The sequence below is a fragment of the Pseudoliparis swirei genome, chromosome 15 (assembly GCF_029220125.1).
Source record: "Pseudoliparis swirei isolate HS2019 ecotype Mariana Trench chromosome 15, NWPU_hadal_v1, whole genome shotgun sequence".
Taxonomy (NCBI): Eukaryota; Metazoa; Chordata; class Actinopteri; order Perciformes; family Liparidae; genus Pseudoliparis; species Pseudoliparis swirei.
The window spans coordinates 15,902,358-15,924,661 of record NC_079402.1 but is presented as its reverse complement, the minus strand read 5'-3'; the positions used below and the strand labels follow the sequence as shown (position 1 = coordinate 15,924,661).

The 22,304-nt window shown below is 43.4% G+C and overlaps 3 protein-coding genes and 6 non-coding genes across 10 annotated transcripts; 2 read left to right on the top strand and 7 right to left on the bottom strand.

Moving 5' to 3' along the window:
* The first annotated feature begins 862 nt into the window (after positions 1 to 862).
* Positions 863 to 5,221, top strand: tor1 (torsin family 1). 2 transcript variants are annotated; one of them, XM_056433056.1, is made up of 5 exons: positions 863 to 1,193; positions 2,701 to 2,966; positions 3,062 to 3,237; positions 3,703 to 3,830; positions 3,912 to 5,221. In XM_056433056.1, exons 1-5 carry the CDS (start codon positions 986 to 988, stop codon positions 4,157 to 4,159), a joined length of 1,026 nt encoding a protein of 341 aa, XP_056289031.1. In that variant the 5' UTR covers positions 863 to 985; the 3' UTR covers positions 4,160 to 5,221. The 2 variants fall into 2 exon arrangements, with proteins under 2 accessions (XP_056289031.1, XP_056289032.1); XM_056433057.1 differs by lacking the exon at positions 863 to 1,193 and adding an exon at positions 1,241 to 1,740.
* Positions 5,222 to 9,941: 4,720 nt separating this feature from the next.
* Positions 9,942 to 12,398, bottom strand: nsa2 (NSA2 ribosome biogenesis homolog (S. cerevisiae)). The gene is made up of 6 exons (XM_056432485.1): positions 12,270 to 12,398; positions 11,164 to 11,351; positions 10,929 to 11,079; positions 10,633 to 10,812; positions 10,337 to 10,529; positions 9,942 to 10,229 (listed from the first exon to the last, which is right to left on the bottom strand). The coding sequence occupies exons 1-6, from the start codon at positions 12,270 to 12,272 to the stop codon at positions 10,162 to 10,164; spliced, it is 783 nt and encodes a 260-aa protein (XP_056288460.1). The 5' UTR covers positions 12,273 to 12,398; the 3' UTR covers positions 9,942 to 10,161.
* A 308-nt stretch (positions 12,399 to 12,706) lies between these two features.
* On the top strand, positions 12,707 to 20,565 carry gfm2 (GTP dependent ribosome recycling factor mitochondrial 2). The gene is made up of 20 exons (XM_056432424.1): positions 12,707 to 12,932; positions 13,023 to 13,107; positions 13,332 to 13,377; positions 13,685 to 13,782; positions 13,904 to 14,029; positions 14,117 to 14,205; positions 14,295 to 14,383; positions 14,475 to 14,535; positions 15,250 to 15,435; positions 15,679 to 15,759; positions 15,828 to 15,976; positions 16,535 to 16,675; positions 16,762 to 16,861; positions 17,371 to 17,548; positions 17,626 to 17,702; positions 17,801 to 17,939; positions 18,025 to 18,210; positions 18,780 to 18,895; positions 19,842 to 20,024; positions 20,103 to 20,565. Exons 1-20 carry the CDS (start codon positions 12,891 to 12,893, stop codon positions 20,229 to 20,231), a joined length of 2,301 nt encoding a protein of 766 aa, XP_056288399.1. The 5' UTR covers positions 12,707 to 12,890; the 3' UTR covers positions 20,232 to 20,565.
* Positions 20,566 to 21,052: 487 nt separating this feature from the next.
* trnae-cuc (transfer RNA glutamic acid (anticodon CUC)) lies at positions 21,053 to 21,124 on the bottom strand. The gene has a single exon. It is a non-coding gene; the product is annotated as a tRNA-Glu (tRNA).
* A 154-nt stretch (positions 21,125 to 21,278) lies between these two features.
* trnae-cuc (transfer RNA glutamic acid (anticodon CUC)) lies at positions 21,279 to 21,349 on the bottom strand. The gene has a single exon. It is a non-coding gene; the product is annotated as a tRNA-Glu (tRNA).
* A 154-nt stretch (positions 21,350 to 21,503) lies between these two features.
* On the bottom strand, positions 21,504 to 21,575 carry trnae-cuc (transfer RNA glutamic acid (anticodon CUC)). Its single transcript has one exon. It is a non-coding gene; the product is annotated as a tRNA-Glu (tRNA).
* Positions 21,576 to 21,729: 154 nt separating this feature from the next.
* On the bottom strand, positions 21,730 to 21,801 carry trnae-uuc (transfer RNA glutamic acid (anticodon UUC)). The gene has a single exon. It is a non-coding gene; the product is annotated as a tRNA-Glu (tRNA).
* A 155-nt stretch (positions 21,802 to 21,956) lies between these two features.
* On the bottom strand, positions 21,957 to 22,028 carry trnae-cuc (transfer RNA glutamic acid (anticodon CUC)). The gene has a single exon. It is a non-coding gene; the product is annotated as a tRNA-Glu (tRNA).
* Positions 22,029 to 22,181: 153 nt separating this feature from the next.
* Positions 22,182 to 22,253, bottom strand: trnae-cuc (transfer RNA glutamic acid (anticodon CUC)). Its single transcript has one exon. It is a non-coding gene; the product is annotated as a tRNA-Glu (tRNA).
* Between the last annotated feature and the right edge of the window lie 51 nt (positions 22,254 to 22,304).

Sequence of the window (22,304 nt, the reverse complement as noted above, 5' to 3'; positions counted from 1 at the left end):
TAGGTCTACATATATTTGACATGTATTTGACTGCTTTACTTATATAGAGTAGGCTAATTCATATTACCTCCAGCTTGCAGCTGCACAATTAAAGACATGTAGTATAATTCAATAATACCACATGTTTCTGGCTATTCAGCATTATGAATACTTTTACTTTAAGTATATTTTCATCGTGTATTTGGCCCACATTTAAACCCCTTTGCGGTGTGCAACTGCCCCCTGGTGGCAGGTGTGATTATTATATTATATCACTTCTTTTTTTTTATTTGAAGAAGGGGAACAATAGGAAACTATAAAGTAGTAATATGTTACATGTTCTCCATGTGATTCGTGCACTGCATTTTAATTAGCAGGGTGACTCAAACCTGCTGCAAGCCCGTGGTCGTAGAAGACATTGTGGAAATGGGCAAACGTGTGTCAGTGGGCATTACAAATATATATATATATATTATATATATATATATTATATATATATATATAACGTAAATAATATATATACATATAACGTAAATATATCCAGCAGATGAAAACTTTTAACAACATAAAACCCACCTGAAAGATTCATTTTATTATTGTGCAACATACGTTCTTCACTTAAGCTAATATTCTTCTGCACTATGTCAATGTCGGTATGACCTTTCACACACATCGTCTTACTGTTATTCCATCTCATTATTTATTGTATTTTTTTTATGTGGCGGGGATTTTTATTTTTTTATTTCCTAATTTCAACCAACCCCCCAGAAAAGAAAGAATTTACACACAAATAAAAAATAAAAAACCCGAAGTGGGCCGTAATTTAATTTCAGGTGATTCGTTGGACTCTGACGTCACGTCTGCGCCGCGTGTGCATGGCAACCACAGCGACCTCCGCCGTCAGAGTCGGCTTTGGGCGAACGGTTTAACGGGCACAACTCCCTCTTTTTTCTTCTTTTCTTCTTTTCTTCTCTCTGCCCGGACCCGACGTGGATTACTCGGTGACATGACGCCGAGGAGGAGCCCCGTCCCGCTGCTCCTGTGGCTGCTCGTCTTCTCCTCCGGCGGCGTGACGGAGGCGATCGAGCCCATTAGCACCAGCATCGCGGTGGGCATGGCCGCGGCGCTCACCGGGTTTCTAGCCAGCTACCAGAACATGTTCTGCTATTTCCACGAGTGCTGTCGACCCGAGTGGATTTATTTCAACAGGACAGGTAACGAACGTCGTCTTGTCGATACACTAGCAGTCGTTGCAGTTCGCTGGCTCGCTAGTTAACGTGTTTAATGTCGGCGAATTGCTCCAACGGCAGCCGCGCGTGCCACTTGTAAAGTAGCTAGACACGTCCACACATCCAGTTGTTGTGCTTCTATTTGGTGTATATGTGGTTGTCTAATCAAACTTGCCCGACATGTCTAATCTTGTGTTTAACCTCGCTCGCTCGTCGCGTGTTTATGACGTGTGCGGAAGTGTCAAGCTAGCTCGTTCAGCTCGGATCGTCTCCCCCCGGAGGTGGTGTTATGGTCGTCTTTTCTAATCGAAACTGCAAACTACTCCGGGGGATAACCAACCGACGTCCACGATGAAGGCGACGCGCGTGTATTTGTTGCTGCACGTGTTGCTGTCGGCCGGCGTGCTCGTGCACAGCTTCGAGCCGGTCACGACGACGTTGTTCGGCTTCGGCTTGGCGGCTGTGGGCCGAGCGATCTACAACTATTTACACGAGAGTTGCGGCCCGAAGTGGATCCACTTCAACGCGACAGGTGACGACGACATTAACGCGCGTAGATCACGTGTTTGGTGCAGCTCGACACGTGTTTTGTATATATATATATTTTGAAGCTATATTTATACATGATCGGCTCCGATACTGGTGTCATTTGCTCAGGTGTGCCGCCCCCCATGGCATGTACTCAAAGTGCTGCACTTACTGAAGTACACTTTTATTATTATTTTTACTATGTTTGTTTTGTTTTTTCTGTTCTGTTTTTGTTGTTGTTGCTTGTACGACATTTTATGTTTTGATCCATGTGTGTGTGTACTGTTTGTGTGCCTGTCATAGTTGGGAGGGGCGGGGTTAAAGGGTTCGGGGCGGGGCCGTCCAACTCCTCATCTCAGAGGAGCCGACAGACCTCTGTCTTTGGACGGTCCTCCATTCATACATTTTTTTGTGTCAATGCCTGTCACTATGTACACGTTATGTATGGACCTATGGAAATAAATTACTAACTTAATTACTTTCAGACACTTTTGAGGAACCTTTTATTTACAGTTACTGTGAGGAACTAACGGCTCTCGAAACAGTCTCAATTTAATAACGAGGTGACATACTTCTGCAAGCAAGACCATCAATAAGACGATTGGTTATTTCTTGTTTAGTTTTTCTCACTGCTTGTCAACAACGACATGGCGCTGCTGGAGGCCTCGGACGTGTCGCACAGGGAACGGGGGCCCGGGAGAACCGGAACTAGGACTGTGAGGGGTCGACTCGGTGGACTTTTGTGCTTGGAAGCTCTGCTGACTGTCAGCATTCAAGTTCCTGTCGTAGCTTTGAGTTGCATGCCTTTTTATCTGTCGATTAGTTTTGTTTATGAATGTCAGGACATTTTGAAAACACATCTTGTGCATTGTTCTCCCGATAGTTGAAGTGTTTTGCGTTGCCTGTATAATATTCTCTCCAGCTGTTTGCCGTCCCTGACCCTTGTTGCCGTGCAACCTCTCAGGTCTCCAGGCGGACCTGGAAGCCAAGCTGTTCGGGCAGCACATCGCGTCGCGCATCATCCTGAAATCGGTGACCGGCTTCATGGGCAACGACAACCCCAAGAAGCCCCTGGTGCTCTCCCTGCACGGATGGACCGGCACCGGGAAGAACTTCGTCAGCCAGATGATCGCTGACAACATTTACAAAGAGGGGATGAAGAGCAGCTTCGTTCACATGTTCACGGCTGAACTCCACTTCCCACATTTGAGTCAAATTGAAACCTACAAGGTGGGATGACGACTCCAGATTAAATATAATCCAGTTACTTTCTCTTGATCTTCTTCTGTTTAGGTTCATATGAACACGCTGCCGTCCCTCCTCAGGCTCAGCTGCAGCAGTGGATCAAAGGCAACGTCACCAACTGTGCACAGTCCATGTTCGTCTTTGACGAGATGGACAACATGCACCCCGGCCTCATTGACAGCATAAAGCCGTACCTGGAGTACTACGAAAGCCTGGATGGAGTTTCTTATCGGAAAGCCATCTTCATCTTCCTCAGGTGAAGAGATGAAAGCATTGACCAGTCAAACGCTCTAACTGGAACCATAGAAAGATATCGATCCGGGGAACTCGGTGTATCGCGTATCTGTTTTTATAGATGCACATTAATAGCAAGTACTTGAAGATAAACAACATATGAAGTGCAGGTATGAAACTAGAGGTATTAAACAGCTGAATGCATTCTTAAAATTAGTGATATTGAATGTGATTTTAACAGAATCTTGGGTGTGTTATGTTCACTTTATTGATCAGGCGTGTGGTGCGTTCAATGTAGAAACGCTTTGCACCTGAATGCAGCCTTCGAGATTAGTTTAGTGTGTTGTGGTTCAAAGCTAGTTTTCCTCATGATCTTAAAAACTCAACAGAGCAGTGCAATAAATAAATACTTTTGTTTTTAAAAGAATCGTTTGCTGCTTGCGATCCGAGCTTCTCACCGCTTCCCCGTTTGTGATCTTCCTCCTAGCAACGCCGGCGGGGAGAGCATCACGCAGACGGCGTTGGATTTCTGGAAAGCGGGACGAGATCGAGAGGAGCTCGAGCTCAGAGATCTGGAAACGGCGATTTCTCTGACGGTGTTCAACAACAAGAACAGTGAGTCTCAAGTCGACCACTGCCTCCTCGATTCCTCGAGTGTCCGATCGTACTAAAGTACCCGTTGCTCTCGTCCCGCAGGTGGCTTGTGGCACACGAGTCTGATCGACAAGAACTTGGTGGACTTCTTTGTCCCGTTTCTGCCCCTGGAGTACCGGCACGTGGCCCAGTGCGCCATGGCCGAGATGAAGGCCAAAAACCTGCTGGCGGACCCAGCCGTGGCGGACCAGGTGGCCAGCGAAATCAACTACTTCCCGAAAACCGAGAGGATTTTCTCCGTCAAGGGCTGCAAGACGATAGCGAGCAAGTTGGACTACTTCTACACATAACGTCGGGGTCGGCATCCGATTGGACGATCGGCGTGTGCACTTTATTTTTTTAAAGGAGGAAAGAAAACGCCAAATGACTAAATGGAGGAAGTCGAGCCGACTGAACGCTGAGGAGGTCTCCGTGTCCCGCGAGGAGGAGTTCAATCGGGCCTTTACACTGAATACGGAGACGGATGGACGAGAGCGGCCTTAACACTGGAACGCGGTCCCTCGGAGGCGGTCGAGGGGTTCGATCGCTCCTTCGTGTCTCAGAGGCCGTTTTTGGTTTCCTGAGCTTCTTGATGACTTAACGGGGCATCCCTCTTGTCAGTATGGAGCGCCACTACTGTGCATCTTCTTTTTTTATTGTGTCCTCCGTATTTATGTCTATGGATGACTGGAAACACCTGCCTTCATTCTTTTTTAAATTTCACAACCTTTTAGATCTCCTTGGTTATTTTACCTTTATCACACATGAGTTCAACAGTCAACTTTAGCCGTGTTGTCCCTGAACACAGGGACAGAAACTATTAGTTTGTATCCTATTGACATAAACATCCGCCACACACTTTTAATATCTAATTTGATTCATGTGATGCATTACGAATAGACTGTGTCCAGAGTGATTCCAGATGTCATTTTGCCTTTACAGTTATCATTTTATTTACACACTGATTGGACTCTGCGCATGAACTCTGGATCCAGACTTGATTTTTTTTATGAAAGAAAAATGCAGATTGTTAAATACAAAATTCTAATGATATTTGTACATAACTGCGTGGCTGAGTTTTCAATTACTTTGATTTCAAAATAATCTTTACAAAAAAATGTATTTCAAAACACAATACCCCTGTTCTTAGTGTTTTTTAAAGAGGAGGAAGTCCTACGTCGTTGGAAATGTTCTGCCTGATGGTTTAATGTCGGGTTTTGGAACCGCAACACAAAGAAAGAAGTTGTGTCTTCTGTCCAGACGCTCCTCGCTCCCTGCAGGTGGAGGAGCTCTGAGGGGTCGCTGTCGGTGGGGATGGGAACACCGGCGAGCGTTCGGGCTGTAAACAAAATAAAGAAAATCTCCAAATAAAACGGGAACTTTTCTTGCTGTCGCTAAAGAATCAGCTCCACCTCGACGGGCCGGTTCCTGTGAACATGAGGGGGCGTCTTTGAATCCTCTGAAAGGATCCAGGGAACCAGAGAAGAACCTTCTGATGCCGTTAGAGGAATTCAATTCAATTCAGTTTTCAATTCAGTTTATTTGTATAGCCCAATTTCACAAATTACAAATTTGTCTCGGAGTGCTTTACAATCTGTACACATAGACATCCCTGCCCCAAAACCTCACATCGGACCAGGAAAAACTCCCAAATAACCCTTCAGGGGGAAAAAAAGGAAGAAACCTTCAGGAGAGCAACAGAGGAGGATCCCTCTCCAGGATGGACAGATGCAATAGATGTAATGTGTACAGAAGGACAGATTTAGAGTTAAAATACATTCAATGAATATGACAGTGTATGAATAGTTCATAGTAGGCATATTCCACGATGGAGACCTCCACGATCCATCAGGCAGATGGCGGTGGGGAGGAGGAGTGGGGGCGGAGTCTCAACAGTGGGCGGAGTCTCAACAGGACAGTGGCGTAGTCAGGAGCAGGAATTCCACGACCCAGACCTCAATGATCCATCAGGCAGATAGGATCTATGCCGTCTCATAGGGTCCGATGACCCCATGAGACGTGAAGTCAAAAGGACTCGGGAGAAAGCAGAGTTAGTAACGTGTGATTGAGAGATGAAAATTCATCCTTAAGGAGAGAAAAAGGAGATAGGTACTCAGTGCATCCTAAAGCGTCCCCGCAGCTATAAGCCTATAGCAGCATATCAAGGGGCTGGACCAGGTGAATCTGATTCAGCCCTAACTATAAGCTCTGTCAAAGAGGAAAGTCTTAAGTCTACTCTTAAACGAGGTGACTGTGTCTGCCTCCCGGACTGAAATTGGAAGCTGGTTCCATAAAAGAGGAGCTTGATAACTAAAGGCTCTGGCTCCCATTCTACTTTTTAAGACTCTAGGAACTACAAGTAGTCCCGCATTTAGTGAGCGTAGCTCTCTAGTGGGCAATATGGTACTACAAGCTCCTTAAGATATGATGGTGCATCACCAATCAAGGCTTTGTACGTTAAGAGAAGAATTTTAAAAGTGATTCTTGATTTTACTGGGAGCCAGTGCAGAGCAGCTAGTGCAGGAGTGATGTGATCTCTTTTCTTAGTTTTAGTGAGAACACGAGCTGCAGCATTCTGGATCAACTGAGGGACCTAAGAGATTTATTAGAGCAGCCTGATAATAAGGAGTTGCAGTAATCCAGTCTCAAGTAACCCAACGTGAACCAATTTTTCTGCATCTTTTGAGACAAGATGTGCCTGATTTTTGAAATATTACGTAGATGAAAGAATGCAGTCCTTGAGATTTGCTTTACGTGGGAGTTAAAGGACAAGTCCCGATCAAAGATAACGCCAAGATTCTTTACAGTGGTGTTGGATGCCAGGGCAATGCCGTCTACAGAATCCACATCACCAGATAATTGATCTCTGAGGTGCTCAGGGCCGATTAAAATTACTTCGGTTTTGTCTGAGTTTAACATCAAGAAATTGCAGGTCATCCATGTTTTTATGTCTTTAAGACATGCTTGAATTTTACCGAGTTGGTTGCTCTCCTCTGGTTTTATCGATAAATATAGTTGAGTATCATCTGCATAACAATGAAAGTTTATGGAGTGTTTCCTGATAATATTGCCCAAAGGAAGCATGTATAAGGTAAATAAAATTGGTCCAAGCACAGAACCTTGTGGAACTCCGTGATTAACGTTGGTGGTTATCGGCGCCATCGTTACAAATACAAACTGAGATCGATCTGATAAATAGGATTTAAACCAAATTAGTGCCGTGCCTGAAATGCCAATCGACTGCTCCAGTCTCTGTAACAGGATGTCATGGTCAATGGTGTCGAATGCAGCACTAAGGTCTAACAAGACCAGTACAGAGATGAGTCCTTTATCTGCTGCCATTAAGAGGTCATTTGTAATTTTCACCAGTGCCGTCTCGGTGCTGTGGTGTTTTCTAAATCCTGATTGAAATTTCTCAAATAAACTATTATGATGTAGAAAGTCGCACAACTGATTTGCGACCACTTTCTCAAGGATCTTGGAGAGGAAGGAGGTTAGAGATCGGTCTGTAGTTAGCCAACACCTCTGGATCCAGAGTGGGCTTCTTCAGGAGAGGTTTAATAACAGCCACTTTGAAGGGTGTGGTACGTGGCCTGTTAGCAGGGACACATTGATAATATCTAATAGTGAGCTGCCAATTAAAGGCAAAACGTCTTTAAGCAGCCTCGTCGGGATGGGGCCAAGAGACAGGTAGACGTGTTCAAGTAGAAACCGTTGAAGATAATTGGTCACGGTTGATGGGAGAAAAGCCCTCAAATATACACCAGGGCATACAGCGGTTTCCAAGGCCATTCCACTTGAGGACAGATTGGCACTGGTTATGGGCAAGAGAATATTAATCTTGTCCCTAATAGTTAAAATCTTTTCATTAAAGAAGTTCATAAAGTCATTACCACTAAGGTTTATAGGAATGCTCGGCTCCACAGGCTGTGACTCTCTGTCAGCCTGGCTACAGTGCTGAAGAGAAACCTGGGGTTGTTTTTATTTTTTTCTATTACTGATGAGTAATAGGCTGCTCTGGCATTACGGAGGGCCTTCTTATATGTTTTAAGACTATCTCGCCAAACTAAGCGGGATTCTTCGAGATTAGTTGAACGCCATATGCGTTCAAGCTTTCGTGACGTTTGCTTCAGTTTGCGGGTCTGAGGGTTATACCAGGGAGCAAACCTCCTCTTCCTCACTGTCTTCTTCTTCAGAGGGGCTATCGAGTCCAGTGTCATTCTCAGAGAGCCTGTGGCACTGTCAACAAGATGATCAATCTGGGACGGACTAAGTTAGACCAGGAGTCCTCTGTTATATTGAGACGTGGTATCGAATCAAAAACAGAAGGAATCGCTTCTTTAAATTTAGCTACAGCACTGTCAGTTAGACATCTGGTGTAGAAACTTTTGACTAACGGTGTACACTCCGGTAGTATAAATTCAAAAGTTATGAGGTTGTGGTCTGACAGAAGAGGATTCTGTGGGAAGACGTTCAAATGCTCAATGTCAACGCCATAAGTAAGAACAAGATCAAGCGTGTGGCCAAAGCTGTGAGTGGGTTTCTGTACTCTCTGACAGAAGCCAATCGAGTCCAACAAGGAGATGAATGCAGCACTAAGGCAATCATTATCAACATCCACATGGATATTAAAATCTCCAACAATAATAACTTTATCGGTTTTAAGAACCAAACTTGATATAAATTCTGAGAATTCAGATATAAACTCTGAATATGGACCTGGTGGCCGGTACAGAATCACAAATCGAATTGGCTGTAGTGTTTTCCAGGTTGGATGTGAAAGACTAAGAACAAGGCTTTCAAATGAGGTGTAGTGTAATTTTGGTTGAGGATTGAAACTGGACGTCTTTTCTTGCCGCTCCTCTTAGCCAAACGGCTTAATGTGCCGGAGCAGTATTTACCAAATCAAGTGACATTTAATGTCATTGTGGTTTCCACAAGTTGCTTTTATTTGACAATGAAAACGTCTGGAGAAAAGTTTGACGCCATTTTATGATTTCATCTCTAGGTATGAACGTCATCTTCCTGCGTTTATTGTAAACGGTTATTCCAAATGATTCTCTCTCTTGCTCTAACTTCAAAGCTTGAGAACTGGCACTGAGTGGTTCTGTGGTAATAAAGAGTGTCGTAATCAAGTCGCTTGCCAAAACACTTCTTTGCAAAGGGCGACTCTCGGTGCCAAAATCAAGAAGAGGAGCGGTTGCGACATCTTGAAGGTAGAGCTGCAGGGTCGGGCTGCAGGGAAGCTCAAAGGAGTCACAATACAATCTAAAGTTAGGGCTCTATGTATGAAGTTCTCACACAAACTAATTCATAATGCATAGTTTTAATGTGTAGGTGCACCTTTCAATTGAAAGATTTACTCATCTCTTGTGTATTTCACTCACCATGTTATTGGATACACTTTTACAGTGATATATTTATTTATATATATGTAGATATATTTAAATATATATATATATACGGCTGTCCTTCATCCTTATATATATATAAATAATATATTAAATATATATATTTTAAAAATACATATACGGCTCTCCTTCCTCCATATATATATATTAAAAAATATATATATTTAAAGAAATATATGATATTTTAGCATTAATCTGGCAGTGTTTTTCCAAAACTAGTTTTATTGCAGAATTTAGTCTGTTTTCGATCCATCCGGCTACTTCAGATGTCATGAAAACTTATAGAAGCTACAAACTTATTGAGCCGCTTGCTGCACATTTCTCCCCCAAGATAAAGAAGGAAGAGGAAGGAGCTTGTGAGAAGACAAGTGCTGTTTCACTCCCTTTGTGAGCTGCGAATACCAATGAGAAATCTGATTAGTCAAACTTTTTGGAAGATTACAAAAACACTGATAGAATACTGATCTTATGAAACTTTATTTCACAATGTCCCACTTTGTATTTGCATTTCACATTAATTTACTTTGAGGATCACTGAACCTACGATCTTTACAATAAACCTTTCTTCGCTTTCTTTAGACACATTTCTGAGCCATCAGGGTATCAGCGAGGCTCTGTGTTAATACCCTGCGTGTCTTATAATATGGAGCATTTTTACAAGTCAAGAACATGGACAAAAAAATCATCAACAAGTTGATTTATTTCCACATTTAAATGTGGATTCATTTCCACATTTAAACACCGTAATCACATTTTCTTCTTCCGTTACAAAAACTGTCGTGTTGCCAAGAGCGCAGCGTCGGCGATCTCCCCGGCGGCCTCGTGGCTTGAAGCCGTTGCTCGTCGCATCGCGGCCGTGATGGACGCAAGAGAGTTACCGGGCAGGATAAAGGTCATGAGTCTTATACCAGCAGGACTGCATTAATGCAGCCGTCGTTCTCTGGGTTATTCGTCACCTGGGCGTATTTACCTGGGAGGTAAAATAAATATTTCAGTTACAACATTACCACGTCTGCGTATCGCATTTAAAACCCCACTGACGGATGCATTCATGGATTCACACGGACGAGCACTCACCCCACACCACCTTTCCTCCTTGTGTCACCAGGCCCAACTCGCTGACGTTGACCTCCACGACGGTTCCTTTCGTGATGACTCCGAGAGCCGTGTAGAGCGGCGAAGACGGGTTCTTCTTCACGCCGAGGATGGGGAGGCAGAACGTGGCCCTCAGCTCCGGGTGCGTGACGTGAGCCTTCTTAAAGCGCAAACCCTAAACGTGGAATAAAGGAGGAGGAGGAGGGAGGTCCTTTGGGAGTTAGGCACTTCAATCAAAAGCAGAAGTTCAACATCGGGCCGTTGCACTGCATTCTTACCATGGGTCTGATGAAACGCTCGTACTTGGGAGGTTTACGGGTGAAGCCGTCGCCGACGAAGCAAACTTTGGTGACCATTCTCTTCCAGGCTTTCTTCTGTCTCTTTCCAGTTTTGATGACCTTGAGCACCTCCGTCTCGCCCTGCGCGCGCACCTTGGGCAGGGGAACCTCCCATTTGCCCTTCGGAAAAAAAAACATAACGACGCTTCGATTAGAAACCAGTTGTGATATTTCCACACGTCTATATCATAACAATAGATATTTAAAAAGGGAAATCTATATCATCTGGTACTTACAGCCTTCTCTTTCCTCTTCTGTTTGATCATGTTGGATAGCACCTTAGCGCGGGACTGTCCCTCTCTGTCCAACAGGTAGGCTGGCACTGCTCCCTCTGGGGTCTTATCATCGTTCTTCTGCTTGGTCCTTCTCTGTTCGTGCATCTTGAGGCTGCAAAGAAACAATTGAGACTCGTTTAGTAGATATAAAGGTTTTTTTTGCTGACATTTATAGTCTGGATTTCCTTTAACTCACGTCTTCTTCATCTGGATCTTCTCGGCATGTCTCTGCTTGTGGTAGAGTTTGGCCTTCAGCCCGATCATCTTCCTGGCTTTGTGGGATCGCTCGTGGACCTCACGGCTCTCCTTCTTCCTCTTCCTCTCATGGTGGTCCAGGCGGTAGCCATGCCGCTTGCGATGCAACTCGATGTGCTCGTTCTGGGGCTAAACAATTTGAAAAAAAACGAACATCAATATAAATGTAGCTTCCATATGAACTGATGTAGAGCAGAAATCTACTGTTTCCAGATTTTAACATCCTGTATTGATCTTATGAAACACACTGTACTTCTATAGTGGGTCTTAAAAATGCCTCGTTTATTTTTTAGATGCAGTCTTTATTTAAACTGACACATTTCCATTATCTAGAAATCTATTTAACCCTCCTGTCGCCTTAGGGTCATTTTGACCCGATTCAATGTTTCACCCTCCTGTTACCTTTATATTTACTAACATATTTTACCCTTTGGGTTCAATTTGACGCCAGCAATTAAAACCTCCAGAAAATTATTAGAATTAATATTGTTTTCCAAGTTTAAGTGTGAGGCACTTTATTTTTGTTTGTTGACTACCGAAAGAACACCGACATTAAACATTGAATGGGGTCAAATTAATCCTAAGGCGACACAAGGGTTAAAGCTTAAAAGGTAGATATAATTTGTTTTTTAAGGAAAGTTTCCTCAATTTCCAGCACATCAAGTGTGACGATTCTAAGCTTCACTCACTTATAATAGTGTGAATGGAAAACAAGTGGCGTGGGATTGTTGTGTTGACACAAATAAAGCAAATCTATTGACTTAGCTAACACTTTGCATCAATAATGAAAATGATTGTTAATTGATCTATCCTTAATTCAGATAGATTCTCGCTTTAGACAAAACCAAAACAATTTAAATAGTATTATTAAATGCCCTCACATCTCGTTATTTCTGCAAGAGATAAAAAGTTAATATAAACACCGGATAATTGCAGCACGTCACCAAGCCACATGTGAACCAAAGCTAACGCTAGCACGACATGCTAACCAGCTACAATGCCAGATTTAAAGTTATATGACGCAACTTAACACGATGTTCTTCTTACCATTGTGTGTTTGGGTGGTTACGTATTGCAGTGAATACGTCCCAGGTGGCAACAGTTGGAAAAGACGCAGAGTATTTGGTGTTTTTTGCGTGGTGCTGGGGTCGTTTCGATGTTGTTATCCCCGTCGCCGATATTTAGAGGAAGTACGTCATCCGGAAGCAACGGATTGTCCGTCAGGTTAATATGTCCGACATCGCCGTAACACACTTTAACCGTGACACCGAACCTTTTGAAACACAAAGTGTTTTTAAAAAAAAATAATAATCAGAAATAACTAATTATTTATAATACGTGTATATAATTTTATACACATATATTAAACATTTATATATATATTTTATATTAACGGAACTGACTCCAGGCAGCGTAGCCACACCTGTTTCTCGGGATGTATTCAAGAGCCGTACATGATGAAAACATGACATTTAATACCACAGCTCAAGTTGTATTGTTGGATACTTTCATGCTTTTGTGTGATATATTGTGATACGTTAATTTATCTTCTATTTATCTAATTTATTTATTTTTTGTATTATCTGACATTGTCCTCTTTGACTGCCATGTTGCTGATTCCGAAGAAGAAGAAGCTTGAGAGATAAATTATTAGGTATATCCTTAAAGATGCGCGTCACAGCCTGTCGGGCATTAAGCAGGATGCTTTGGGTAAGATATTCTCCTCCAAGCTCAGCGCTGCCCGTGATATATTATCTTAATATCACGTTGACTTCATAACAAGGTCGTGTTCATTTCCAGGGGAGGTATTTATTAACAACTGGACTCCAGTGCTGCAGATGGAGGGTGAGCTGTCATGTAAAGAGGCATTACAGCTTCCTTCCAGGTACGTTGTTCTCATAAATAAATCCGTTATAGAATAAAAGTCTTCAGGTCCTTTAAATCAGTAAAAGTACTAATACAATGTTATGAAAATACTCTACCACAAGTAGATGTAGATGTTCACAACATTATGAATCCCTTCTATCGGTTTGATAACAAACAACATAGTCGGTATTTTAATGTATACATAGCGTCAGATCCCCATTATTTTCCTGTTTACTGTCACAGATGATGTCAAATCGCTGAAGGCTGTGGTCAATCCTGATATATCCAAGTAAGTAACTGATGTATACAGTCAGTTCTTTAAAATGCTCTGGGCTCTGAGCTCTGGGTTCTGAGCTCTGGGTTCTGGGCTCTGAGCTCTGGGTTCTGGGTTCCGGGCTCTGGGCTCTGGGTTCTGGGCTCTGGGCTCTGAGTTCTGGGCTCTGGGCTCTGAGTTCTGGGCTCTGAGCTCTGGGTTCTGAGCTCTGGGTTCTGGGCTCTGAGCTCTGGGTTCCGGGCTCTGGGCTCTGGGCTCTGAGCTCTGGGCTCTGGGTTCTGGGCTCTGGGCTCCTCCGTGTTGACTCGCACTGTTTCTGCAGAATCCGAAACATCGGCATCATGGCCCATATCGATGCAGGAAAGACAACAACCACAGAAAGGATGCTTTATTACTCTGGCTATACGAGAGCACTGGGAGGTGAGTAGGATGCTGAGAAGCCAGATGAGGACAGAGTGAATTATTTTTTTACCCTTAAAAGATACATGTTTAAATAAATAATGAATTTCCCTGCTTGTTTTTGCTACTTTGTTGCCTCCAGATGTGGACGATGGGGATACAGTCACAGACTTCATGGCTCAGGAGAGGGAGCGTGGCATCACCATTCAGTCGGCAGCCGTCACGTTTGATTGGAAAACTCATAGAATAAACCTCATAGACACCCCAGGTTGAAATGACACCCTCGGGAGAACATCACACACTAATGGAAAACGATTTAAAGGGGCGGCTCCTCAAATGTGTCTCGTGCTCACAGGACACGTCGACTTCACTCTGGAGGTCGAGCGGTCGCTCCGCGTTCTGGACGGGGCCGTCGCGGTGTTTGACGCTTCCGCCGGGGTCGAGGTGAGCGCACCGCTTTAAAACGGCTTCATTCAGCTTCCTCTCGTCGTGTCATGTGATTGGAAACAAGTCGGCTTTGAAACCACCGACAGGCTCAGACCGTGACCGTGTGGAGACAAGCAGAGAAGCACCACGTCCCCTGTGTTTGCTTCCTGAATAAGATGGACAAGCCTGCAGCCAAGTGAGGGACCCAACACTATTTTTTCTTATTATTATTTCCTCAAAATGTAACTTTATGTAACGAGAAACTTTTTGTATGTGTTTTTTTCCAGCCTAAGTTTTTCCATTGAGAGCATAAAACAGAAGTTAAAAGCCAATCCAGTCCTCCTGCAGGTAGGAAACAACATGGCGTTAAAGACTGAAATATTTCATTAAATTATCAGATTATTATTAATTTAAAAAAAATTATAGGCATTGGAGGCAGAAGTTCTCTGTCTTTTTACTTATGTAAATGTATAATACCCCAGTGTTGAATTTATCTATAATAAGAAAAAAGTCATGCATTGAAAATGTTTCTTCAATAAAAGTAAAATAAATCTTAATATAATATACATATTGCATAATATCCCATTTCAGAATTGTACAGATTATATTAATGTATTATATTTTTGGAAACATGAATGAGATCATCACTTTATCTCGCTTTTAAAGTTTATTTGTATTACTTTATATACTGCTGCGTAGCTCAACTGTTGTATAATATTAGAATGTATTAGTTCATTAATACTTTATATATTATAACAATCTATATCTGCAAAGTAACAAGTAACTACAGAAAAATGGGGTGTACAAAAACATTTAAAGTAGCAGAATAAAATAAATAGAAAGTGCCTTAAATTGTATTTAAGTACTTTAGTAATATACTTAAATACACTGCACCACTCATTATTAGTTTACCACATGCAACACACAAATTTATTAACACAATTAACAACATTAATATTTTATAACTATATATTGCTATGATTAAATCGAAACATGAATGAGATCACAAAGAAAGAAAATGTAGAAACCTCTTGGGATTACGTCGCCGTCCGGTTTTCACAGATTCCCGTCGGCAGTGGCAAACGCTTCTCGGGCGTGGTCGACTTGTTAACCAATCAGAAGCTGACGTGGAACCAGACATCCACGAGAGACGACGGGCAGACGTTTGAAAGCAAAGCTCTCGACCAATCGGACGAGCCGGAGCTCCTGCGGGAGGTTGGCGAGGCCAGAGCCGCTTTGATCGAACAGGTACACGGCGCATGGATTTCTATTGGGGGGGGGGGGGAGCAGTCGTTTTGTAACCACAAGGCCCCCGGTTCGATCCCTAAAGTGTCCTTGAGCAAGGCACTGAACCCCCAGTTGCAGCCGACTGCTGCTTAAAAACTAAGGATGGGTCAAATGCAGAGAAGAGTACATTTCTCCTTTTCATTTCAAGTCCTCTGTTCTAAATATTAAACCTCCTCCGGGTCATGGTTCTGATCCGGACCCCAGGTCGCTGATCTGGACGATGAGTTTGCCGAACTGTTGCTGACCGATTTCGGTGACGACTTCGACGCCGTTTCCTCCGTCAAAGTGAGTGTGTTTGCTGGCGTAGTGACGCGGTTCCTCCGTGAGTTCAGAGTAACCCCCCCCCCCTTCAGCTGCAGGAGGCTGTGCGGCGGGTGACTCTGGCCCGTAAAGGCGTCCCGGTGCTCTGCGGCAGCTCTCTGAGGAACAAAGGGGTTCAGCCTCTTTTAGACGCCATCACCGCCTACCTGCCCGCCCCCAACGAACGGCACCACGACCTCGTGTGAGTGAACCCCCGGCTCAGACCCTGAGCTGAGATACAGTTAACTATACAATAAGTCATCCACAGCTGGGAGGGTCTTTTTGTTAGAATTTAACTTAAATACAGGATTTTTTTGTTTGTTTTAAATTACAGCAAAATGATTTTCTCTTTTCTTTTTTTACTGTCCGTCACAGTTTTATGTTGTATGTCTGAAACTGTGTGTTATGTGCTCCTGCTGTCTTGGCCAGGACTCTCTTGTAAAGGAGATTTTTAATTTAAATAAGGCTTTTCCTACTTAAATACATTTTAAATAAACAAAAAGTAAAAAAACAAAAAATTGTTTTGATTATTTATTGCATTTTCAGTTTTTTAAACATATACATCAATAAGACATCCACGGCTATGAGGGTCTTTTTGTTAGAATTTAATTTAACTACTACAACTTAACTTTTTTTTGTTTCACTGGATGCAAGATGAATAAAAATGAGCAAAAAGACTCATTATGCTGGAATTGTTGTTTTAATGTCGTTTTAATGTAGTTTTCCATTGAAGACTGTCCGTTTTGTCCTCGCCCTGCAGGCGGTGGTACGAGGGCGACCTCTGTGCTCTGGCCTTCAAGGTTCTCCATGACAAGCAGCGAGGTCCTCTGGTATTCCTCCGGATTTACTCCGGCACTCTGAAACCACAAACCGCGGTGTACAACATCAACAGGAACAGCGTGTACGTCGCTTCCCTTACGACACGTTACGACTTTGACCAAAACATCACGACGATGCGTCCCGAACCTTTTGATGTTGTTGTTGCAGTGAGAGGATGAGCCGGCTGCTGGTGCCGTTTGCTGACCAGCACGTAGAAATCCAGTCCATGACGGCAGGAAACATCGCACTGACGGTTGGACTGAAGCAGGTAGACTATCGAACACGCGGGATATTTATATACGTGCCGTTTTAAAGGACACTACCGTTCAAAAGTTTGGGGTCACTTAGAAATGTCTTTATTTTTTAAAGAAAATCACGTTTTTTGTCAATGAAGATAACATTAAATGAATCATAAATCCTCTCTCTACATAGTTAATGTTTAAATGACTTTTCTCTGGTGTTTAATGAAGGCTCTCCAGAGGTGTGTAGAGGCCCATCTCCAGTGTTCTAATGGTACATTGTGTTATCGCCTTAGAAGACTAGCGGAGGGGTAGAAAAACCTTTTTTATGTGAGCGCAGCTGAAAACAGTTATGCTGGTGAGCGAAGCTATAAAACTGGCCTTCCTTTGAGCCACAAGAAGAACGACATATGTATTTATTTGATGAATACAAGTGTGAGTTTTCATGGAAAACACCAAATTGTCTGGGTGACCTCAAACTTTTGAACGGTAGTGTAAATCCGATTAAAAATATTGTAAACTTTTTTAACCCCACTAGACGGTGACGGGGGACACTATCGTTTCATCGAAAGCTTCGGCGGCGGCCGCAGCTCGCCGAGCCCGAGATGGCGGCGGGGCGGTGGCGGAATACGCCAGCGTCGTCCTTTCGGGGGTGGAGGTCCCCGAACCCGTCTTCTTCTGCACCATTGAACCCCCCACCATGGCCAAACAGGCCGGTAAGAGATATTTAGCTTCTCACGCCCCCAAAGCGAGCTCGTACTCACTCACACACGTTTATTCTCTTTCCTGAAAGATCTGGAGAATGCGCTGCAGTGCCTCCAGAGAGAAGACCCCAGTCTCAAAGTGAGGGTGGACCCGGACTCCGGCCAGGTAAGGCCCCCGTCGGGACCAGCCAGGGGTTTGTTTGGGCGGAGCAGCTTCCACAAGTCGACCGATCGTCTGATCGTCTTCATCGTCTTCTTCCTCAGACTATTCTGTGCGGGATGGGCGAGCTGCACATCGAGATCGTCCACGATCGGATCAGAAGAGAGTACGGCATCGAGACTCACCTGGGGCCGCTGCAGGTGGCCTACAGGGAGTCCATCCTCCTCAGCGCGGCGGCGACCGGTACGACGGCCAGGCTTTTGTTTCTCTGCTCGTTCCAATTTGTTTTCCTTTTTTTCCGGCCTAAATTCGTTTAAACTCGCCGTAGATACCCTGGACCGCACCGTGGGGGAGAGGCGGCACGTGGCGACCGTGGAGCTGAGGGTGGCGCCGCTCGACGGCGCCGCCGCAGGCGCCTCGTGTGAATTAGCTTTTGCGGAGAACCTGGAGACGCAGCTGTCGCCAGACATGAAGCGAGCCGTGGAGAACGGAGTCCACAGCTCCTATCATCAAGGTAGCCTTGAACAACACTGAGGTCACCTTCTTGCTTTGACCTTTTTTTTTACTGTCCCCCTCTTTCTGCCTCTTCCTCCCCCTTTTCCTCGATCTTCCTCTCTATAACCCCATCTATCTGCCTCTTTCTCCACCTCTTCCTTCCCCTTTTCCTCGATCTTCCTCTCTATATTCCCATTTATCTGCCTCTTTCTCCACCTCTCACTCCCCCTTTTCCTCTATCCCTATCTATCTGTCTCTTCCTCCCCCTTATCTCCCCCTCTTCTGCTCCCTTTTCCTCTATATCCCCATTTATCTGCCTCTTCCTCCCCCTTTTCCTCTATCTCCCTCTGTGTCTCCCCATCTATCTGTCCCTTTCTCACCCTCTTCCTCTCTCTTATCTCCCCCTATTCCTCCATTATCCACCTGCCTCTTCCTCCCCCTTATCTCCCCCTCTTACTCTTTATCCTCCTTTCAGAATAAGAGCTCACCCTGTGACCTTTATTGTGATAACTGCTGGTTTGAATCACACCAGCTGTATTCCCAGATTGTATTATTTAATAATGCACGCTTCTTTCCCCCCCCCCTCAGGTCCATTGCTAGGTTACCCTTTACAGGGCGTAGCTACGCTGATCCAAAGTGTCCACATGGAACCGGGAACCTCTGCCGCCATGGTGTCGGCGTGCGTGTCCCGCTGCATGCTGAAGGTAAACAACTTTTATTGGGATCCTGGATCATAACTTAAGAGTAGACGATCATCAATAAGACCCTCTACATCTCAAAAGTTAGTCCATTGGTGAGTTTTAAAACATGCTTAAGGCCAGTAATCAAAACTTCCGTTCATCTGGACTGAAATTTCCTTCAGAATAAAACTTAATATGTTGCCTTCACAATAAAGGTAGCATCTCGGATTTCAACCGGCATCCATTTCATGCATCATCTCTAAAACAATAAACTAACATTCAATCTCACGCATCATACAGATCATTATTACAGTTGTCATCACATACAGTTATAATAAAAATAAATAAATTCACACTATATTCATCTTAATATTCTTCATAATATTCCCCATTTATCATATCATATCTTTCTGTATTAATTTAAAACGTAAGACTTCCTTTATGTTCACTGCTGGTCAAAAGTTTAAGAACACATCAATTTCTCCAGTTTTTATTGAAATGTAACTCAGTTTAATTTTTCAACGTACTCAGAAATTAAAGCAGAGAACAAATAAACAGTTGGAAATAAAAAATAAATCATGGAATCATTTTGTTTAACAAGCTGTAATCTACATGTTTGACACCTTTTGCAGATGTAACAGCCGAACACACTCGGGGCATCTTTGTACCGTGGAAATAAAATAGTGTTCAGAAAGTTCTTCCAGCTGCACGTTGTTCACCCTTCACTTGTTCCCTGAAAAAGGCCTTTTTCTATAACTCTGTTAAGTACATTATTTTTTCAGTTTTCGGTAAACTAAACTTTTTTGTTTAACCTCCGGCAGTTTGCCGCTGACCTTTGTACCATTTCAGGTTATTCACTGGACTTTAAATGGCTTAAATTTCAATATAAACTTGAAAAATGGGCGTGTTCTCAAACTTTTCGACCCGTAGAGTACATGTGCGAATCAAAATAACCTTCTACAACGTGTAGGCCCTGAGGCTGGCAAGAGGTCAGGTCCTGGAGCCGGTGATGTCCCTGGAGGTGACGGTGGGGGAGGAGCTTCTCGGCTCCGTGTTGGGCGACTTGGCCCAGAGACGAGGGACCGTCCGGGACATCCAGAGTCGCCACGACGACAAGGTGCTGCTCGCCACCGTGCCCCTGGCTGAGATGAGGGTGAGACGACGTCAAACATCTCGTCTGTTGGTTTTGGTTTTGGCGAAAATTGACTTTTCTACCCGTTTCATTCAACAGGACTATTCCACCATCCTGCGAACACTGACGTCCGGCAATGCCACCTTCTCTCTGGAGCTGGACACCTATGAGGTCATGAACCAGCAGGACCAGAGCACGCTGCTCAGAAGGATGTCCGGTCTGCTGTGAGCCCCGGGTCTCATGAGTGAAACGCATCAGTGATGGAACAAACGGCCATAGTAAAATGATGTTTGTAGTAAATTCACTCTACGAACATCTTTTTACTGGTACTTATGTTCATATTTACTCCAGGAAAGAGCTCACAACTAATTGTGTACACTGTTCTTAGTTCGATGATGCGCAGTATTATACTGGGGACGAGGTTACGGAGATGACCCGCAGGTGTACGCCTAGAAAAAACATGTACATGTACCTTTTGAGTTGAATTACTATTATCTGACTATTAGTGCCATTTATGAGCGTAAGTTAAATACTGTGTCAGTTCATGGGACGATGATCAGAAACAGCATAAATGGGAAAAGTCTCAGTGGTGTATTTGTGTTTAATATATGTCATTTATCATTTGCAAGTGCCTTCATCATTTCAAGTGTTTGATTGTAAAAAGGAATGTTATTTTTATCCACAATTATCTTTACCAACACATCAGTTGGCTTGTCATGAACTGAATCAGAAGGTAAACTGCTTTTCCCTGATGTGGTTCACACGTGATAGAGAAGTATATATTCTCCACTGCAGGTATTGCTTTATTCATAATACACACGTATTTCTGTATATTAACACTATGTCAGTGACCCTGGGTGTGTTCGTTTTGTATGTTGGGAGTTCTACTCATCACCTATTGATGATTTAAGGCTGGAGGAGCTTTGCAGCATGTAGAGGTTGGACAGACATCGCCTCCTGGTGGTTAAATAATAAATGTTTTTTAGAAATGAAAATCTTTCACGATACCAATTTGTGTACATACGGGGAAGAACACTTTTGAAACCTATTTCCCATACCGGGAGTCGAACCCGGGCCGCCTGGGTGAGAACCAGGAATCCTAACCGCTAGACTATATGGGAGATGTTGACTCAACTCAAGTATTACTCTTATCAACACATTTTTTTACTGTGTACTGTACATTTATTGGTAGTGAAAAAAATATTATTTTGAAATGAAACCACTTTGACAATACCAATTTGTGTACAAATGGGGAAGAATACTTTTGAAACCTATTTCCCATACCGGGAGTCGAACCCGGCCGCCTGGGTGAGAACCAGGAATCCTAACCGCTAGACTATATGGGAGATGTTGACTCAACTCAAGTATTACTCTTATCAACACATTTTTTTACTGTGTACTGTAAATTTATTGGTAGTGAAAAAAATATTTTCTTGAAATGAAACCACTTTGACAATACCAATTTGTGTACACATGGGGAAGAATACTTTAGAAACCTATTTCCCATACCGGGAGTCGAACCCGGGCCGCCTGGGTGAGAACCAGGAATCCTAACCGCTAGACTATATGGGAGATGTTGACTCAACTCAAGTATTACTCTTATCAACACATTTTTTTACTGTGTACTGTACATTTATTGGTAGTGAAAAAAATATTATTTTGAAATGAAACCACTTTGACAATACCAATTTGTGTACAAATGGGGAAGAAAACTTTTGAAACCTATTTCCCATACCGGGAGTCGAACCCGGGCCACCTGGGTGAAAACCAGGAATCCTAACCGCTAGACTATATGGGAGATGTTGACTCAACTCAAGTATTACTCTTATCAACACATTTTTTTTACTGTGTACTGTAAATTTATTGGTAGTGAAAAAAATATTTTCTTGAAATGAAACTACTTTGACAATACCAATTTGTGTACACATGGGGAAGAATACTTTTGAAACCTATTTCCCATACCGGGAGTCGAACCCGGGCCGCCTGGGTGAGAACCAGGAATCCTAACCGCTAGACTATATGGGAGATGTTGACTCAACTCAAGTATTACTCTTATCAACACATTTTTTTACTGTGTACTGTAAATTTATTGGTAGTGAAAAAATATTTTCTTGAAATGAAACTACTTTGACAATACCAATTTGTGTACACATGGGGAAGAATACTTTAGAAACCTATTTCCCATACCGGGAGTCGAACCCGGGCCGCCTGGGTGAGAACCAGGAATCCTAACCGCTAGACTATATGGGAGATGTTGACTCAACTCAAGTATTACTCTTATCAACACATTTTTTTACTGTG

What these genes read in the sequence shown, in the direction of transcription:
- nsa2 (XM_056432485.1), bottom strand. An exon ending in AGAAGAGGAAAGAGAAGGCT is followed by an intron (nt 10,813 to 10,928) that starts GTAAGTACCAGA and finishes TTTTTTCCGAAG; the next exon opens with GGCAAATGGGAGGTTCCCCT. An exon ending in AGCGTTTCATCAGACCCATG is followed by an intron (nt 10,530 to 10,632) that starts GTAAGAATGCAG and finishes TTCCACGTTTAG; the next exon opens with GGTTTGCGCTTTAAGAAGGC.
- gfm2 (XM_056432424.1), top strand. Translation starts at nt 12,891, where the DNA reads ATGCGCGTCACAGCCTGTCGGGCATTAAGCAGGATGCTTTGG. An exon ending in CCAATCCAGTCCTCCTGCAG is followed by an intron (nt 14,536 to 15,249) that starts GTAGGAAACAAC and finishes CGGTTTTCACAG; the next exon opens with ATTCCCGTCGGCAGTGGCAA. An exon ending in ACGCCGTTTCCTCCGTCAAA is followed by an intron (nt 15,760 to 15,827) that starts GTGAGTGTGTTT and finishes CCCCCCCTTCAG; the next exon opens with CTGCAGGAGGCTGTGCGGCG.
- tor1 (XM_056433056.1), top strand. Translation starts at nt 986, where the DNA reads ATGACGCCGAGGAGGAGCCCCGTCCCGCTGCTCCTGTGGCTGCTCGTC. An exon ending in GTCAAATTGAAACCTACAAG is followed by an intron (nt 2,967 to 3,061) that starts GTGGGATGACGA and finishes GTCCCTCCTCAG; the next exon opens with GCTCAGCTGCAGCAGTGGAT. An exon ending in GCCATCTTCATCTTCCTCAG is followed by an intron (nt 3,238 to 3,702) that starts GTGAAGAGATGA and finishes TCTTCCTCCTAG; the next exon opens with CAACGCCGGCGGGGAGAGCA.